Here is an 18,145-nt window from a genome sequence, read left to right as displayed (position 1 = left end):
AATCTGAGTCAGTATATTACCCTCAATCCTGTGTACTCTTGATGTTGGTGACCAACTTCCTGTGAGGGACCTTATTAAAAGCTAACTGAAAATCCAAATACTCTACATTCAGTGGTCTCCCCTTACCTTTTCTACCAGTAACATTCTCAAAGAATTCCAATAGGTTAATCAAACATGATTTTCACTCATAAATCAAAGCTGACTCTGCTGAATGCTACTATTCTTTTCAAGGTATTCTATTAGTACATTCTTCAATATAAACATATTTCCTGACCTCTAATCCACAGGAACAATTCTGGAATTTATAGAATTTTAAAAGATAACCAGAATGTTCACTTTGTCTCTAGCTACTTCTTTCAAAACTCTGAGATGTAGATCCTTGGGAGTTATCAAGTTTTAATCTCATCAATATCTGCAGTACAATTTTTTTTACTAGTATTTATTTCCTACAGTTCCTCATTCTTGTCGGTCCCTTGTTCCCCTGTCATTTCTGGCAATGTGCTTTTTTATATCTTCTTCCTTGAAGACAGACACAAACGTAGTCGTTTAATGCCTCTGCAATTTCCTTATTTCTCATTTCAAGTTCTCCTGTTCCTGTCTGTAAGTGACCCACATTTGGCCCTTTGTACATTCCTTTGTACATTCCTATAGAAGCTTATACAGTCCATTTATTTTATTTCTTACCAGTTTACTCTCATTTTCTATCTTGCCTTTCTTTATCAATTCCTTTGTCCTACTTTTCTACATTTTAAAATACTCCAATCCTCATCCCCCTTCGCCATCAGATTTCTGAATGGTCCATAAACACTACCTCATTATTCTTTCTTTTTGTGCTATTTATTTTTGTAATTTATAGTAATTTTATAGCTTTGCACTGTACTGCTGCTGCAAAACAACAGATTTCCTGTTATATAAGTCAATGATAATAAATCTGATTCTGAGTAAATTACGATACCTGGCAATTTTAAAAGCATCTTTTTTTGATTTAATACTTTTTTTTTATTTCTCTTCTCAGCCTTGAATGGAGCATGTTTTTTTTCTTGGGTTTTTGTGCCCTAAAAGAAAATACTTTTTTTCTGTAATTTAAAATACAGAATACCTGCCTACTATCATACCCTTCAATGTATTTCCCCAAGCAATCGCATCCAACGCAAACCCTTCTAGTTTCTTTAATTAGATTGAATACCTTATTTTCAGATTGAACCTCATCACTTTCAAAACTCAATGTAAAATTCTATCACATTGTGAGAAAAACTAAACCTGTCCTTCTGGGCATGTCCGTTTGAGGAGGGGGGCTGATGGCCAGATGGAACCAGGTAAGGGGGGAGAAGTGTTGAGACAAAGGCTGGTAGGTGATAGGTGGAAACATCCATCTGCCCATCATCCCTCCCTCAATTAATTCCTACTATCACCTAGCAGCCTCTCTCTCTACCCTGCTCTCCTTGCTCTCACCTGGCTCCATCACCCTACCCCCTCATCTGGTTTCACCTATCACCTTCTAGACTCTGTCTCACCCCTCCCTCTTGCTTCTATATACTGGTTATCTTCCCTCTACGTTCTCAGTCCTGATGAAGGATCTTGACCTGAAATATTGATCATCCTTTTCCATCCACAGGTGCTGTTTGACTGGCTGTGTTCTTACAGCAGTTTGTTTTTTGTTACAGAGAGGATGTTGGAAAATCCTTATGCTTAGCTCTATTAACTGTAAAGTGGCCCTCTGACAGTGATAAGATGGAAAAAAGTGCATTGCTACAGTAGTGGAAAGGTGCTAAAACAATAAGGAGTAAATTGCTTTGCCTCTTCTCATACGGTATCTTGACAGGAATATTTGATGCTGAAATGATCTGAAGAAAAGTCCTCATATACTCAGTGTAAATATACATTAATATTACCAAAAAATTGCTTCTTAATTCTGTACAATGACCTCGGATGGTGTTTGTAACGAAGGGGTTAATCGGATTGTTTTGTAATCTGCTGGTGACGTACTGCTATTGAGTGTGTAGTTCAGAAAAATTTAATATGTTGAAAAGCACAATGACAATGAAGGAAATGATTTTACTTAAACTGGTGCGGAATCACAATAAGAAATTTCACTTGATGAAATTACTTACACGTGCATGCAAAGAGTTGCCCCTCTCCAGCACCATTTTTAAATCTTGGGACCCTAACAATTAATTTTTTTTAATTAAAAAAGGAATCTTTTTTAATTCTTGAAAAACCCTAACACTACCTTGGACTATATTTCTTTTTTTCCCTTAACTTGCACTGATGTCATTATTTTTTATCGTATTTTAGTTTGTCGTGCAAGTTATATATAATTTATGTTAACTTAAGTCTATGTTTGTCATCTTGGTAACGTGCTGTGCTGCTGCTGCAAAAAGCTAACTTTCATGGGTATATATGCCTATGTCAATGAACTTGAACTTGAATTTACGTGTGACGAAGGTGGAACTATCACTAGAATGACAGAAGAGGTGGTGTGTTACGTATCTATGGAGAAATAACGCATTGAAGACTATAAATAAAAATAAATCAATTACATTATCTTTTTAGGGAGTTGTATTTTAATCAAGCAATTTTGTTGGGTTGTAGGGATCATTATATGGAAGAAGTAAGGAAAAGGTTTGAAAATGGGATATCTGTAACTTGTATGTGCATTTACAGAAGCTAAGCTCAGACTTGTAACACATTTGAATCCCCAAACGCACATAATGAGTACTGCTTGTAGTGATTTGAATGTATGTTCAATTACCATTCCAATAAACCTGTCTACCCAATAAACCTGTGCCATCAGGTATTAAATGTACAGAAATTTGAACAATTGGAAGTGTAAATTATAAATGAATCCCTCTTCAACAATTTTGGTATCTGTGGCTTCTTAATTGTTAATGAAATCCGTTGCAGAATGTACAGATTTGTGCTCAAGAGATCAAATGAAGAGTGTGTTTATCAGGATAGGACAATGGGAATATCTGTGATTGGGGTAAGGCCATAACAATGAGGGTTCGTCTGGTCAGGTTAATTAACGAAGGCAGTTGGGGAGTAATAGCACAAAAAAGTGTAATAATCTTTGTCCAATCCTACCTCTTCTCTGCAACCTAAATCTACCTTTATTTTAAATGTTTTTCTCCCAGTTATGACCAAGGGTCTTCAACCTAAAACGTGAACTGTTTCTATGTCCATGGATGCTGCCTGTCCTGCTGAGTGTATCCATCATTTTCTGTTTTTATTTTAGATTTCCAACATCTGCACTTTATTGATTTCAAATTCTTCCTTCTGCCCTGGCTGATATTTATAATAATGCCAACAAACTGAATTATCTTGTCATTAGTACATAGAACAGTGCAGCACAAGAACAGGTCCTTCGGCTCACAATGTGGCGCTGAACTAATTAAACTAGTAATTAAATGCCTCACTAAACTAATCCCTTCTGCCTACACAATGTCCACATCCCTCCATTCTCTGCAAATGTATGTGCTTATCTAAGAGCCTCTGAAATGCCTCTGTTACATTGCTGTTTGTGGGGCCTTGCATTGACCAAATTGGCTGCCATATCTAGCATTACAATAATGTCACACTTCAAAAATATTTTAGTGATTGTAAATAGTTTGGGAAGTGCTAAGGTCAAGACAGGCTTGTTATAAATGTCGGATTTTACTTCAGCAGCCCTGGTGTGACTGTCTGGAATTCCCAGCATAAATCTCTCTTCTCAAAGGACTGGCCTAAAATCTATCCTTATATAGATTTTATCTATCCTTATATAGGCGGCACGGTAGCGTAGCGGTTAGCATGATGCTATTACAGCGCCAGCGATCGGTGTTCGATTCCCGTCGCTGTCTGTAAGGAGTTTGTACGTCCTCCCGTGTCTGCGTGGGTTTCCTTCGGGTGCTCCAGTTTCCTCCCACATTCTAAAGACGTACGGGTAGGTTAATATGGGGGTTTAAAATGGGCGGCACGGACTCGTTGGGCTGGAAGGGCCTGTTACCGCGCTGTAAATAAAACGTTTAAAAATTTAATTTAAAAAATAATTAATCTTTATAATCAGCTTTCTTAACTGATGTCATAACATTAGCAACAAACAATGTGCTGGAGGAACTCAGCAGGTCAAGCAGCATCAGTGGGAGGAAAGAAACTGTCGATGTTTCGGGTCAAAACCCTGCATTAGAAATTCCTTTTCTCCCACAGATGCTGCTCGACCCGCTGAGCTCCTCCAGCAGATTGTTTTTTGCTCCAGATTCCAGCATCTTAAGTCTTCATAACAGTAGCATATCAACTGCTGTCCTGGAGACTACTAAAATGTTGTTAGAACCTTTTTTTTTAATTTAAGGTATACATTATTCATAAAAAAATTAAAATGTGTGCAATACACAATGCTCAAGTCAATATCTTCATAACAAATCGTGTCATTCCCTTTACCTAACATTAGTGCATTCATTCACAATCTCAAAGCAAATATTTCTTGGGAGTTTTGACACAGATTTTAATTACAGATTTCAATGTAATAAAACAGAATTTGTCTGTAATAGTAGGATGGCCCTAAACTTTGACCCTTCTCCACAGAGCCCTTCCAGTGACTGTACCCAGGTTCAGGGTAAAAACCAATCAAGTTCAAGTTTACTGTTGGCTTAGACATACGTGCAGAGGGTGTAAATGCCATGAAAATTCGCTTTTTGCAATAGCAGCAGCACAGTACGATACAAGACAAGGACAAACATATGTTAGCATAAATGTAAAGTAACATAAGTTATATATATACCTTACATGTGTGCAAGGTAAATATAATGACACCAGTGCAAGGTTGAGAGAAAAGGAAATATCATCCGAGGTGGTGTTAGGGCTTTTCAGGTGGGTTCAAGAACCTGACGGCAGTGGGGAAGAAGCTGTTGCTGAACCTTGAGGTGTGGGTCTTCAGGCTCCTGTACCTCCTGAAATGAAAAAACTGCAAATGCTGGAAATATGAAATAAAAACAGAAAATGATAGAAACATGAATTGGAAATATTTCTCTTTCCACAGATGCCATCTGACCCGCTGAGTCTTTCCAGCATTTTTGATTTCATTTTTCCCCAAAAAACAGTAAATGCAGTTGGGACGTCTTTCTCTATGTTCATTATACCATACCATTTTCTTACAATATGTCAATGCCATTCATGTTCCTTTCTGAACAATGCACCCATTAAATGTTTGAGAGGCTGTTATACAGGACTGAGCCCCTCAGTGTGCAGTGATGGCAGGACCCCAGCCTGTGGTTCATCCCCACAGAGCCCTGGCAGTGGCCACACCGAGCTTCTGTGCATACCTCAGCGTGAGCTTCTGCACCTTGGAATGTGCCCGTCAGCAGCATTTGCTTGCAGACATCTCCTTACACTGGAAGACCACCAAGTTTCAGGCAGACCAAAGTGCATCTTTCACCAAGTTGATGATCTTCCAGCAGTAGTTGACGTTTGCTTTAGTGGGCATTCCCGGGGACAGTCTGTGGATCACAGAGTCCTCTGTAATGCAGCTGCTTGGGACGAATCTAGATAAGGACCATTGCATCCTATTCCAGACCTTCTTGGCTAACACTCAGATCACGAGGGGATGAATAATCGTCCCATACGCACCACACCTATCTTGAGAGCAATTTCCGAAGGGAGTGAGACCATGGCTGTGCAGGAAGGTTCTGACAGGGACGGCCCCTCTGACTGTCAGCCAAGCGAGGTCTTGGTTCTTGATAATGCATTCTGCCAAATGACTTTGACAGTCTGCTCGGGAAACCATCCCACAGGATGCACTGTGTCCTTCTCCAGGACGTTCCATGCTTACTGCTGCCGGATGGACTTGTGATTTAAGGTATTTGGTATCGGTTTATTATTGCCAACCAAACTCCCCTCCATGGACTCTGTCTATACCTCTTGCTGCCCTGGTGAAGCAGCCAGCATAATCAAAGACCCCACCCACCCGGGACATTCTCTCTTCTCTCCTCTTACATCAGGTAGAAGATACAGGAGCCCGAGGGCACGTACCACCAGGCTCAAGGACAGCTTCTATCCCACTGTGATAAGACTCTTGAATGGTTCCCTTATATGATGAGATGGACTCTTGACCTCACAATCTACCTTGTTATGATTTTGCACCTTATTGTCTACTTGCAATGCACTTTCTCTGTAGATGTGATACTTTACTCTGTATTCTGTTATTGTTATTACACTGTACTACCTCAATGCACTGTGTAATGAATTGATCTGTTCGAATGGTATGCAAGACAAGTTTTTCACTGTACCTCGGTACAAGTGACAATAATAAACCAATACCAAGTTGATGATATTGTCCACATACAGGGAGGCTTTAATCTGAGTGCCTCCACTGCCTGGCATTTTCACCCCTCTGATGCCTGTGTCATTCTTGTGGATTCGGCAAGTGGTTCAATAAGACATGAAAACAAGATAGAGTGGGCAGCCTTGCCTGACTTCAGACACGACGGAGAAGCTTTATGTTTCCCACCTGTTAGTTTGGACTATGAAGAAGAATCAGATTTATTATCAATGATGGATGTCATGAAAATTGTTGTTTTGCGGCAGCAGTACAGTGCAACACATAAAAATTACTGTTACAAAAATAAATAAATAGTGCAAAAGAGGAATAACGAGGTAGTGTTCATGGACCGTTTAGAAATCTGATGGCGGAGGAGAAGAAGCTGTTTCTGAATCGTTGAGTGTGGGTCTTCAGGCTCCTGTACCTCCTTCCCAATGGTAGTAACAAGAAGGGGGCTTGTCCTGCATGGTGAGGGTCCTTAATGATGGATGCCGCCTTCTTGAGGCACCACCTCTTGAAGATGTCCTCGATGATGGGGAGGGTTATACCCGTGATGGAGCTGGCTGAGCCTACAACCCTCTGCATCCTTGTTCAATCCTGCGCATTGGAGCCTCCATACCAGGCAGTGATGCAGCCAGTCAGAATACTCTCCACCATACATCTGTAGAAATTTGCAAGAGTCTTTGGTGACTTACCAAATCTCCTCAAACTCCTAATGAAGTAGAGCCTTCTTCATGATAGCATCAATGTGTTGGGCCCAAGATAGATCCTCCGAGATGTTGACATCCAGGAACTTAAATCTGCTCACCCTTTCCACCGCTGACCCCTCAATCAGGACTGGTGTGTGTCCTCCCAACTTCCCCTTCCTGAAGTCAACAATCAATTCCTTGGTCTTGCTGACCTTGAGTGCGAGGTTGTTGCTGCAACACCATTCAACCAGCTAATCTATCTCACTCCCGTACGCCTCCTTGTCACCATCTGAGATTCTGCCAACAACGAATTTATATTGGCAAATTTATAGATGGCATTTGAGCTGTGCCTAGCCACACAGTCATGAGTGTAGAGAGAGCAGAGCAGTGGGCTCAGCACGCAGCCTTGAGGTGCGCCTGTGTTGATTGTCAGCGAGGAGAAGATATGACTACCGATTGGCACTGACTGTGATCTCCCGATAAGGAAGTCAAGGATCCAGTTGCAGAGGGAGGTACAGAGACCCAGGTTTTGAAGCTTGTTGATTAGCACTGAGGGGATGATGGTGTTGAACACCGAGCTGTAACTGACAAACAGTATCCTGACTTATCTCTTGTGGCCTGATTGGAGCAGTTGTATCCAATTTCTGATTCCCTCCCCAAAGTCCATTTTGGAGAGCACGTCCATCATGTCCGTGTGTGATATCCTGTCAAAGGTCTTCTGGTGCAAGCCTACCAGGCATGCCCTGCACGTAGGCAATGGTTATCCCTGAGCAGCACAAAGCTGCCAGATATTTTCCTGCTGAGTACAGCACAGGTTTGGTCCAGGTCGATCACCCAACCCAGAATGGACTTGACATGATTGGCAATGACCTTGGATAGGAAAGTGGGCTGTACTTTGGTTCAGGAATGTACTTTGAGGTAGAAAATCACCATTAGTTATACCTAGTCTGAGCTATGCAAGACTCCAGTCTCACCAATGTCAATATGGCTGATTCTTACAGCAAACAAGATGCAGAAGGAACTCAGCGCATCAGGCAGCTTCTATGGATGGAAATGGGACAGTTGCCGCTCTGGGTCGAAACCCTTCAACTAGCTGACTCTTAACTTCTCTAGGACATTGCCTAGGACTGGAAGTTCAAGGGACACCTTAGAATGAATGATAAATGTTGATTTTACCCATATAAATTATTAATTTATTGATGCACCATAGAAAGCATGCTACCAGATGCATCACAGCTTGGTATGGCAACTGCTCTGCCTGGGACCACAAGAAACTGCAGAGAGTCGTGGACACAGCTCAGCACGTCGCGGAAACCAGCCTCCCCTCCGTGGACTCTGTCTACACTTCTCGCTCCCTCAGTAAAGCAGCCAGCATAATCAAAGACCCCACCCCCGGTCATTTTCCCTTCTCCCCTCTCCCATTGGGCCGAAGATACAAAAGCCTAAAGCACGTACCACCGGGCTCAAGGACAGCTTCTAACCCGCTGTTATAAGACTATTGAACAGTCCCCTAGTACGATAAGATGGACTCTCGACCTCACAATCTACCTTGTTATGACCTTGCACCTTAGTCTACCCGCACCGCGCTTTCTCTGTAACTGTAACACTTTGCACTGTTATTGTGTAACCCTGTACAGTGCATTGATCTGTATGAACGGTATGCACGACAAGTTTTTCACTGTACCTCGGTGCATGGGACAATAATAAACCAATTATCTGCATGAACTGCTTTAAGACTGTTAAAAGAGTATAATGCAAATTATATTATAATACAAATCATGATGCAATTCTAAATCAAAGTAAGAAACAACTACATTTTAAGGTAACCTATTGGAAGATATTAAATCTGATCTACAACAATGTGAGACAAACTTTCCCTGCAGACATGCACCCAGACAAAGGAACTTGGCCATGCAGTGGAGGTGTCTGAGTAACTGCCTGAAAAAATGTTTTGCACCAGTCTGTCAACGGTGTTCATATTTGTTAGGGTCGCTTTGAGATATAATTTATAACTATTTGACGGCGAGGAGCAGTGTTCCGAGGGGTGTGCTGCCCGTTGGACTTGGCCGTGCCTGTGGGCCGGGTCAGGCGGGTGCGGGGCAGCGGCGGGTGCAGCGAGGACCCTGGGTTGTGGCGGGCCGGCGGTGAGTGGGGGAGCGATGGCCGGGCGGCTCTGAGCGGACATCGGCGGCATCCGGCCTCCCTCGGCAGGTAGGGCGGCCGCCGCCGACCCGGGGCGCCGCCGCGCTGCTGCGGCTGGCGATATTGCGGCGAGATGGCGCTCGGTGGGTCGGTGAGGGGAGGCGGCCGGGCGGCGGGCCAGGCTTTCGGGCCTAGCTGGCTGCTCATTGTCCCCGGGCTGGGCTGGGCTGGGCCGTGGCCAAGCGCCGGGCGCCGAAGTGACTTGAAGCCCGCTGGGCCACCGGCCGCCTCTGCCTCGGGCTGGCTGAGCTCCGTGCGCTGAATCCGCACGTTAATCCCCAGCAGAAACGCCTCGGCCTCGGCCGACGTCTCGCCCAGCGTGGGTCCCTCCACCGGCATGGGCTGCTGGCCACTGGCTTCTGATAGCCAGACCCCCCCCTCCCCTGTGAGCCTCTTACATGGCCATGCAAAACCGTTCCTCCTCATGTTAGATCTCTTATTACATTTACTCCTTGCTCCAGGAAACGAACTGCAATCATGGACCAGATGGACCGAAGGGCCTGTTTGCCTGCTGTGTGACTCAGTGATCGCCCTCTACTTCCCTCCATCCCTGGCCATACTGGCCATCTCCCCTCTATCCTTCAGTCCGGATGAAGGGTCTCGACCCGAAACGTCGACTGTGCATTTCTCTCCATAGGTGCTGCCTGACCTGCAGAGTTCCTCCAGCGTTTCGTGTGTGGCTGCAGTTGATCCCTGTTGAGTTCCAGAAGTTTGAGGTTTCCATGTTAATCTCGTTCCACTGTTTATTTGGTATATTCTCTAGAAAGTGTGCTAGCAGGAATAATCAGTTTTTCCTTAACGTAGTTACGTTGAAAGATCAAACTTGGTTATTCTTGTTGGGATGTTTCAGTCTGGATGCTAGAATCTTTTAACTAGTACTTCGCAAAAATTTTATTTTATGGATCTGTAGATAGATCGAGTGAGCTAGATTTCACAATTGGAGCAGGAAGAGTCTAATCCCCTTGAAACAAAAATGACTCCAGGGTAAAATTGTCCTTTTGTGTAATGTGTAGGAGCTCATCAGTTATGCTATCAGTTGAAACTCAGAATCTGTAGACTTGTTAAATGTTTTATGAAGAGCATGATCTGAAAGTTGTAGGTAACCGGAAGCTGGAATAAATTTGAAGACAGTGTAGTTTAAAATTGGATCCAGATTTCCCTACCTGTCTCCTGCAGTTCGAGGAACTTAATGGCCTCTGTGCTTGCAATGAAGGATCTTTGTGGAATGGCATCATTATATTCCAAAATTTAGCACAAGTGAATGCCCCTAACTTGCTAAAGATGTTGCAGCTCGAAGGGTTTGTTTCCATACTGAGGAATCCTCGGATAAATCAAGGTGGATGTTAAACACCCCCTGGCATTTTTTTCAAACTAGTAAAGCGGAGATATCCCTGTGTCGTGGCCAAAATTTATACTCAATGCATTTTACAATTGCTTTGAGTGGGAAATATGTTACACAATTGACACAAAGTAGATCTCAAGTTTAGCTGTATCCACCATTGTTTCTGGATAGATGCTTGTGAAGTTTAAACCACCTGGATGAATTCAGACTGGCATTCCTGTGTAGTACTGAGTAAATGCTCTATTATCAGAGCCCTGGTCCTGGCGATGAATTGTATGAAGTTGAGGCTTTCTCCATACCTGTAAAAGATTGGTGTATTTTCCTTTTCATAACTAGAAATGCTGAGGCACTTGTTGCATTCCTATAAATTGCTCTTGCTGGGATCAATCAATGCACCATAGCTACAGGACTCCACCCTTCAAATACATGCATCACCATTGGTACCTCGAAATGCAGGATGAACCTCAAAATTTAATTTTTGTGACTATGGTTTATTTTCAGGCTATTCTGTTCAGAATGGTGTTTGAGAATAGCTTTTAACCACTGAAGTCGGTGTTATTCAGTTTTAAAAACTTTTAGATATCAAGTGGCCGTTGTGACATAGTCCGTTTTGCTCTGTGGTTGGCAAATAAAGTGTGGCACCTGGGCTGCAGATTTTGAACACTTACTAACAGTTGTCAAGTTTCCCAGCTATCTTGTGGTTCTGAAACAAACTAGAAATACTCAGTAAGTCAGGCAGCATCAATGGAAAGCGAAACAGAGTTAATGTTCATCAGTTTTCATTTATCTCTGTCTTGTTAATTTTCATCTGATTTTGTAATCTATAATACTTATACAGCTACTCAGTCTGATTTTTATTCTTTCTGCAGCCACTCTTAACCGCTGGAAGCTGGATCCAAATTTCTTTATTAAGTGATAAAAGAAATTGTGGAATCATGTTTTTGTATAATCTGACCCTTCAAAGAGCAACTGGCATATCACATGCCATTCATGGAAACTTCTCAGGTAAGGATCTGCAGGCGGGCTAGTCTTGTTTGACTTCTGCTATTAAGGAGTCGGATTGCGCCATCAGTTTTCTGGGGCATCCGTAAAGAGTGGAAGTATCTCCATAATACGCAACTGCAGCACTAGACTGTAGGATTGTGTTCCAGTTCTTTCTTGAACCCCAGAGCCTGACATGAGAAACTTCCTTTTATTATTTAGACCTGGTCCCACCTACATTATCCATAAAGTTATAGTTTTATGTTCCAGTCTTGTCTTGACTATCTCACTCCATTGCGAATGTTGTGAATTCAAGTCATGTTCCAGAGACTTCACAAAAATTTCAACTGACATTACAGTAGACTGCTAAGGGATGACACAGTGGCGTAGCAGTCAGCGCTGCTGCCTTATATTTTCAGAGACCCAGGTTCGATTCTGCCCTCTATCTGTGTGGAGTTTGTTCATTCTCTCGTGACCATGTTGGTTTCTTCTTGCAGACCAAAGACGTGCTGATTGGCTGGTGTAAGTTTCCCCAAGTGTGGGAGGGGGACAGTTGATAGGGATGGGAGAGGAAAAATGGGATGCACGTAGATGGTCGGCATGAATGTGGTGGGCCAAAGGGCTTGTTTCCATACTGGGGAATCCTCGGATAAATCAAGGTGGATGTTAAACCCTGCCTGGCATTTTTTCAAACAAGGAGGTATCCCCATGTCATGGCCAAAATTTATTCCTCAAGTCTGCAGCACTAAAACAACTGGTCATTATCCATCACTTATATGTGATACTTGCTACAAACACAGTGTTGCCCTGTGTCCCATATTATAAATGTGGCAAAATATATTAAATGTGCCTTAAAGTGTCCTGAGGTCATGAAAGATGCTGTAGAATGAATACAAATCTTCAAAAATGTGAGCTTTTTCAAATAAATATGTTGAAAAATTTCATGTCATGCCCTCTAATTGGTGAATAATTGGATAACATCCTCAAACAATTGGGACAGAATCTGATTAATATTTTAATTGTGTTAGAAAATGAAGGAAATGCTAGGGTGGGAGAGAATGCTTTTTTCTTGTGCTTGGGAACAAAAACCGTTTAGTTAATGTCCCTTCTTTGGAGAATTCTTTTCAATGCGCTCTTTGGAAGTGCTTTCGAGATGGTGATGATACGTGAACCGGAGGACCTCAGATAGCGGAGCTAAAACCATTAAAAAGATTTTCTGTAATTGATAGTCACTAAAATAATCAAAAAAAGGTATTTGGCCCAATACTTTGAATTAGCTAACCAAGTAGATCTGCTCTTTCTCTTACCCTTGCACATCTTTACCCTTCAACTATTTATTCAGTTCTCTTCTGAATATTCTTCGGGAATCTGTTTCTACCAGCCTTTCAAATTTAATTTAAGATCATAAGTTGCACATTAAAAATTCTCATCATGCACACTTACTTTGCCAAATATCTGATTTGTTTTTTTTTCTCTCCTTTTTTGTCATGGGAAATATTTTTTCCCATTTGCTTCATCAAAACCCTTCAGAAGTTTGCACTTCTCTTGCTCTGTAACCTTTTCCTGTTTCTGGTATATCCAAGTAAATCTATTTACTTGAAAGCCTGGCCATCCCTCTGCATTGTGCCCAAAAATTGAGACAATATGCCAACAGGCTTAACCAGTGATTTATAAAATTTTAGCATGGGTCCTTTGCATCTAAACTATAAATCAAGTAATTTCTGCAAAATGGATTTTGTTTCCAGCATCGTTAATCATGTGGCTCTCTAATCCGAGCTGCAGGAGATTATTTTGCAAAATTGTCAATCCTGAATTACCTGCCTTTACGGAACAAAAGTTTCAAAATTGTTTGAAATGTCCTTCTGATTGACTCATGTGTTTCATTGTAGGCACCAAAATGCAGGAGATTGTTGTTTCCAGGGGAAAGATCCTGGAGTTGCTCCGTCCGGATGCAAATACTGGGAAGGTGCACACACTGTTGACGGTGGAGGCCTTTGGGATCATTCGTTCTTTGATGGCCTTCCGGTTAACTGGAGGTACCAAAGGTAAATGAGTGTTGACCTCCACTACAAAAATGTTTGTGAATTCAGCAACTTTAAATTCATCTATCAGCTCACCTGACTTGGAGTGGCTTTTAGTGCTTTGTTCAAATGGTTTCCTTAAGTGAAAACCTAATCATGAATGGCATGAACTGGATCTTATTCTCAGTTCCATATGGACACCTTTCCATTATGACTCTCCAAATCATATGTAGAAGCACCGTCTTGTTATACGTTATTCCTGATCCTAGTGGATGCAAGGGATGTTTGAGGTCATGCAATTTACCACTGTGGGCGATAGTGGTGTGGGAGATTAATTGGATCCCTTTTAGACTTATCTGACTTGTTGACTTTATTCGCCAGAGCATTGTGGATTAGAGGTCTGCTTGAAAGAGCGTCTCCCAGTGGTTGGATGTGGTGAGCCACAATTCAGCTATTGCATAGAGTAGTTGGAAGTGTGTGAGCCCCACATAGGAAGTCATGAAAAAGATTGGATTTTCGATTTTTGACTGATTCAAAGAAATGGATTGGCTTTGGGAGCATCCATAAAATGCTTGAAAACTAGATTAATGAAACTGCACAATTTAAAATAAAAACAGTGCAGGATGATGGTGATGGAAATTGAAATAAATTGTGAACTCTCTTAATTTAACTGGGCTGGCTATCAATCTGAATTAATTGCATTTGTTAATATTTATTAGACGAAAGATTTGTCTGATGTACTAAAATTCATTAAACATTTTGTAATTGTGTCTTGTAGCTACTCATTATACCACAAAGTCTTAAAGGTTGCACGAAGTGGTTATTGAATCTTTTGTGTTGACTAATATTTGGGTTGATGTTAATTTAATATTTCAGTGGCTGTTCTGAGTATCTTGCTAACCCTAGCTTCTAGCTATTAGGCTGTTTTGGAGTAGTGTGGGGTAATGAAAGCTGGATGAAATGAATTTTACAAACAGTTGACTTTTAAGAAATTTGATTTTGTATGAAGTGCTCATTTGGGAGTTTGTAGTCCGAGTAAATATTGTAACTTTTCTATTGATTTAGGATGAAGAGAGTTCAAATTATCCATTAGTTACTTGAAACGTGCAAGGAAAGATTCATAGTTTTTATTCATTCTAGGAATGTGCTTGTCCTTGATTGCCTTTAGGAAGGTGGATGTGGGGTTTTCATTCAACACAAATATACTTTGGAGAATAATTAAGGGTTCACTAAGTGTGTCTGAAGCTACAGTCACATATGAAGCAGTCTGCTGGTTTCCTTTCCTGCAAAACATAAATTAACCAGTTAGGTTCTGAATCTGAAAGCATTATGGCTACTTTTACTGATATTAGCTCTTTAGTTTGAGATTAATAAAACTGAATTCAAGTTCTCACACTCCCACAATGATGTTTTCAATTTTTGTTCTCTAATCAGTGCCTTTGAATTGCAAATACGGGGTTTATTCAAGGATTAAGTCTCTCTGAGTAATTGACCATACCTGGGTGACTGCTATTAGTAAATTTAAACTTGTTTGATTAAAAACACTAAGTATTTATACAGTCATCGTGTAATACAGCACAGAATCAGGTCCTTCGGCCCATCTCATCCATGCTGACCAAGATGCCCATCTAAGCTGGTCCCATTTAGCCCATATCCCTCTGATCCATGTACCTGTCCAAATGTCTTTTAAGTGTTGTTATTGTACCTGCCTCTACCACTTCCTCTGGCAGCTCATTCCATGTACACACCACCCTCTGTGTGGCAAAAGTTGCCCCTCAGATCCCTTTAAGTCTTTCCCCTCTCACCTTAAATCTATGCCCTCTAGTTTTTGATTCCCTTTCCCTGGGACAAAGACTGAGTGCATTCACCCTATCTATGCCTCACCTGATTTTATATACCTGTATAAGGTCACCTCTGAGACTCCTATGCTCCAAGGAATAAAGTCCTAGCCTGCCAAACCTCCCTCTTTAAACTCAGACCTTTGAGTCTTGGCAACGTTTTTGTAAATCTTCTTGCACTCTTCTCAGCTTAATGCCATTTTTCCTATAACAGGATAACCAAAACTGCATAATGCTCCAGGGCAATGTCATGTACAACTGCAACATAACTCCTATACTCAGTGCCCTGATGGATGAAGGCCAACATGCCAAATGCCTTCTTCCCTGTCTGCCTGTGATGCACTTTCAGGGGAATGTGTAGTTGTACTCCTAGGTCCCTCTGTTCTATAACACTCCCCAGGGCCCTACAGTTTACTGTGAAAGTTCTACCCTAGTCTGAAGTTAAATTAGGCTCCAACACAGTTAGTGTGCACCTATAAATCTTCTACCCAAGTCATCCAATGCACCAAAGATCTGAAGGATAGATGAAAGAAATCAAAGTCACCAAATGATGGGATGATTTCTGGAACTGGGGCTTGAATGTACAAATTCATCCATGGGTCCACCTCCTCTCACACGTGGCCATCGTAATCATTGCCATATCATTAGTTTGCTTCACCATTCTGGCAGTTAAAATTGTCAGATGGAAAAGAAAATTAACCCGACAGGTAAAAGTAATTGCCATTTTCCACAAGCAAACACCATAGGAAGTCCCAGTGCACAAATAAGGGCACCGCGGTTACTTCCGTTGCTAATTGCTCCGATGATCTGGGTTTTGCTTATTATATACACCAACCATATGACAATGTATCATTGCGTTATCTTGTCATTGCGTCGGTACACTGTTGTCATAAATCTTATTCCTTTTTTATCCCTAGATTACATAGTAGTCGGCAGTGACTCTGGCAGAATTGTTATCCTGGAATACCAGCCATCCAAGAATATCTTTGACAAGGTTCATCAGGAAACCTTCGGAAAGAGTGGGTGCCGTCGCATTGTACCTGGCCAGTACTTGGCAGTTGATCCGAAAGGCCGCGCTGTCATGATAGGTGAGTGACGGGTGAAAGTAAGAACCAGGCAATTCATCATGAGGCTTATTCACCATTCAGTTAGATTATGACTAATCTGCTGCATCACCTGTTCATCCCACTATTGTCCCATTGTACCAGTCTTGTTCTTGAAAATGCCACAAGTCATATGGGAGCAACAATCTGATATTGGATATTGAAAGACTAATCTGGACTTGACCTGAAATTTGTCTACTTTCTGGAAGGGAGTGAAATTCAGAAGTAGAAAACCTGGAAGATTTCTGTTGTCCTTCCCTCATCCCAGAAACTAATCTGAAGGTTACTGTGTATCCCTTGATGAGGCAGATCTTAATCTGCATTTCACAATATGTGGCTTTGTTCTGCTTCAATTATACGTTCATCACAGTGCCTTTGAGTGATCTATATTAATATTTTTAAGAGAAAGTTGTTTTCATTGTACTCTCTGGTTCCATGATATAAATGGCTTGGTTTGTTACCAGGTGCCATTGAGAAGCAAAAGCTGGTCTACATTCTGAACAGAGATGCTGCTGCTCGTCTCACCATTTCTTCACCGCTAGAAGCACATAAAGCAAATACTCTGGTGTATCATGTAGTTGGTGTCGACGTGGGCTTTGAAAATCCTATGTTTGCTTGCCTTGAGATGGACTATGAGGTATTTGGCTTTAGGGAATTGTATGACTAATATTGTGTGAGTAAATATTTTTTTTGTGTTCCTGAGACATTTATTGCCAAATAATGAAACTGCAGCTAATTTTTCAGGAAAATGACAACGCTTCCTCAAGTTTTCTCACTTTCTGCAATGTCTTCAGGACATCGACTCTTCCTAAACAGCTGTGTTTGAAGTTTGGACTCTGCAGTTTAGCTTTGGGGAGTATCATGGCAAGTTCAGTCATGCCCATTCTTTAATGTGAAATTTTTGGAAGCTGTGGCTGGTGATTAAAAGCCTTGGGCATTGGCTAACTATAAGACCCAGCTGAGATCAGCTACTTCAGGACTGACCAAGTTGAATCTCACATCTGGTACTTGTGGTTCGGTACAAAATCAGTCACTTTTTTAGAAGGGGAGATTTTGCTCTAAATTCTTTAATATAAACCTTGTACAAGTGACCAGTTTTATGGCTCCAGCAATTTATGGAGTATTGATTGGATTCAGTTGCCTACGTCTCTTCTATAACATCAGTAACTTTATCTTCAATTCATCTGCTTCTGAAACCCTCAACCACATATTACTCCCTTAATGATTCAATTGATAAATAATTCTGCTGCTTGCAGTACAATAACCGCTGCAGTGGCTTGTACATGGATGCCTAATGTGTAACGAATTGGGCTTGAGCAATCGTGTATATTGCTTATTAAATGTGAATCATATCTCCTCTTGAGGATCTATTTGGGGACAGTTTTAGTTCTCTGTTTTCGTACTCCATGAACCCTTCACTGTCTATAATTTGTCAGGTGCTTTTATTGCACATGCAGAAATTCTCTCTGTATCATAATCACTGTTGCTTAGCAGCAGTCTTCCTTAATGGTAAGGTGTCCTTTAAGAGCTGGAGCTCTAATGTGAATTAGTGCTACATGGGGTTCAAGAGTGTGGTATACATGTACAAAAAATTCTTATCATGCAGTATTAGGGGAAAAATTGTTTTGTACAATGAAGATGTGCTTGTGTTTTGCTTAACAATTATAATCGATAAAT

The 18,145-nt window shown here is 41.5% G+C and overlaps 1 protein-coding gene across 3 annotated transcripts in view; it reads left to right on the top strand.

The window, feature by feature from the left end:
* Positions 1-9,092: 9,092 nt before the first annotated feature.
* The window catches only part of sf3b3 (splicing factor 3b, subunit 3), a 41,390-nt gene continuing 32,337 nt past the window's right edge, over positions 9,093-18,145 (top strand). The window contains exons 1-5 of one of the 3 annotated variants that reach the window (XM_052028469.1): positions 9,093-9,192; positions 11,395-11,530; positions 13,396-13,551; positions 16,283-16,453; positions 16,933-17,105. In XM_052028469.1, the coding sequence (XP_051884429.1) occupies positions 11,461-11,530; positions 13,396-13,551; positions 16,283-16,453; positions 16,933-17,105 (570 nt within the window). In that variant the 5' untranslated portion in view covers positions 9,093-9,192; positions 11,395-11,460. Of the gene's footprint in view, positions 9,193-9,668; positions 9,900-11,394; positions 11,531-13,395; positions 13,552-16,282; positions 16,454-16,932; positions 17,106-18,145 lie in introns of those variants that run through there. The other 2 variants (XM_052028470.1, XM_052028468.1) reach the window with 2 other exon arrangements.

Source organism: Pristis pectinata, chromosome 13 (genome assembly GCF_009764475.1).
Source record: "Pristis pectinata isolate sPriPec2 chromosome 13, sPriPec2.1.pri, whole genome shotgun sequence".
In the NCBI taxonomy this organism is placed as follows: Eukaryota; Metazoa; Chordata; class Chondrichthyes; order Rhinopristiformes; family Pristidae; genus Pristis; species Pristis pectinata.
The sequence above is the reverse complement of the archived record's forward strand: the minus strand, read 5'-3'. Positions and strand labels throughout refer to the sequence as shown.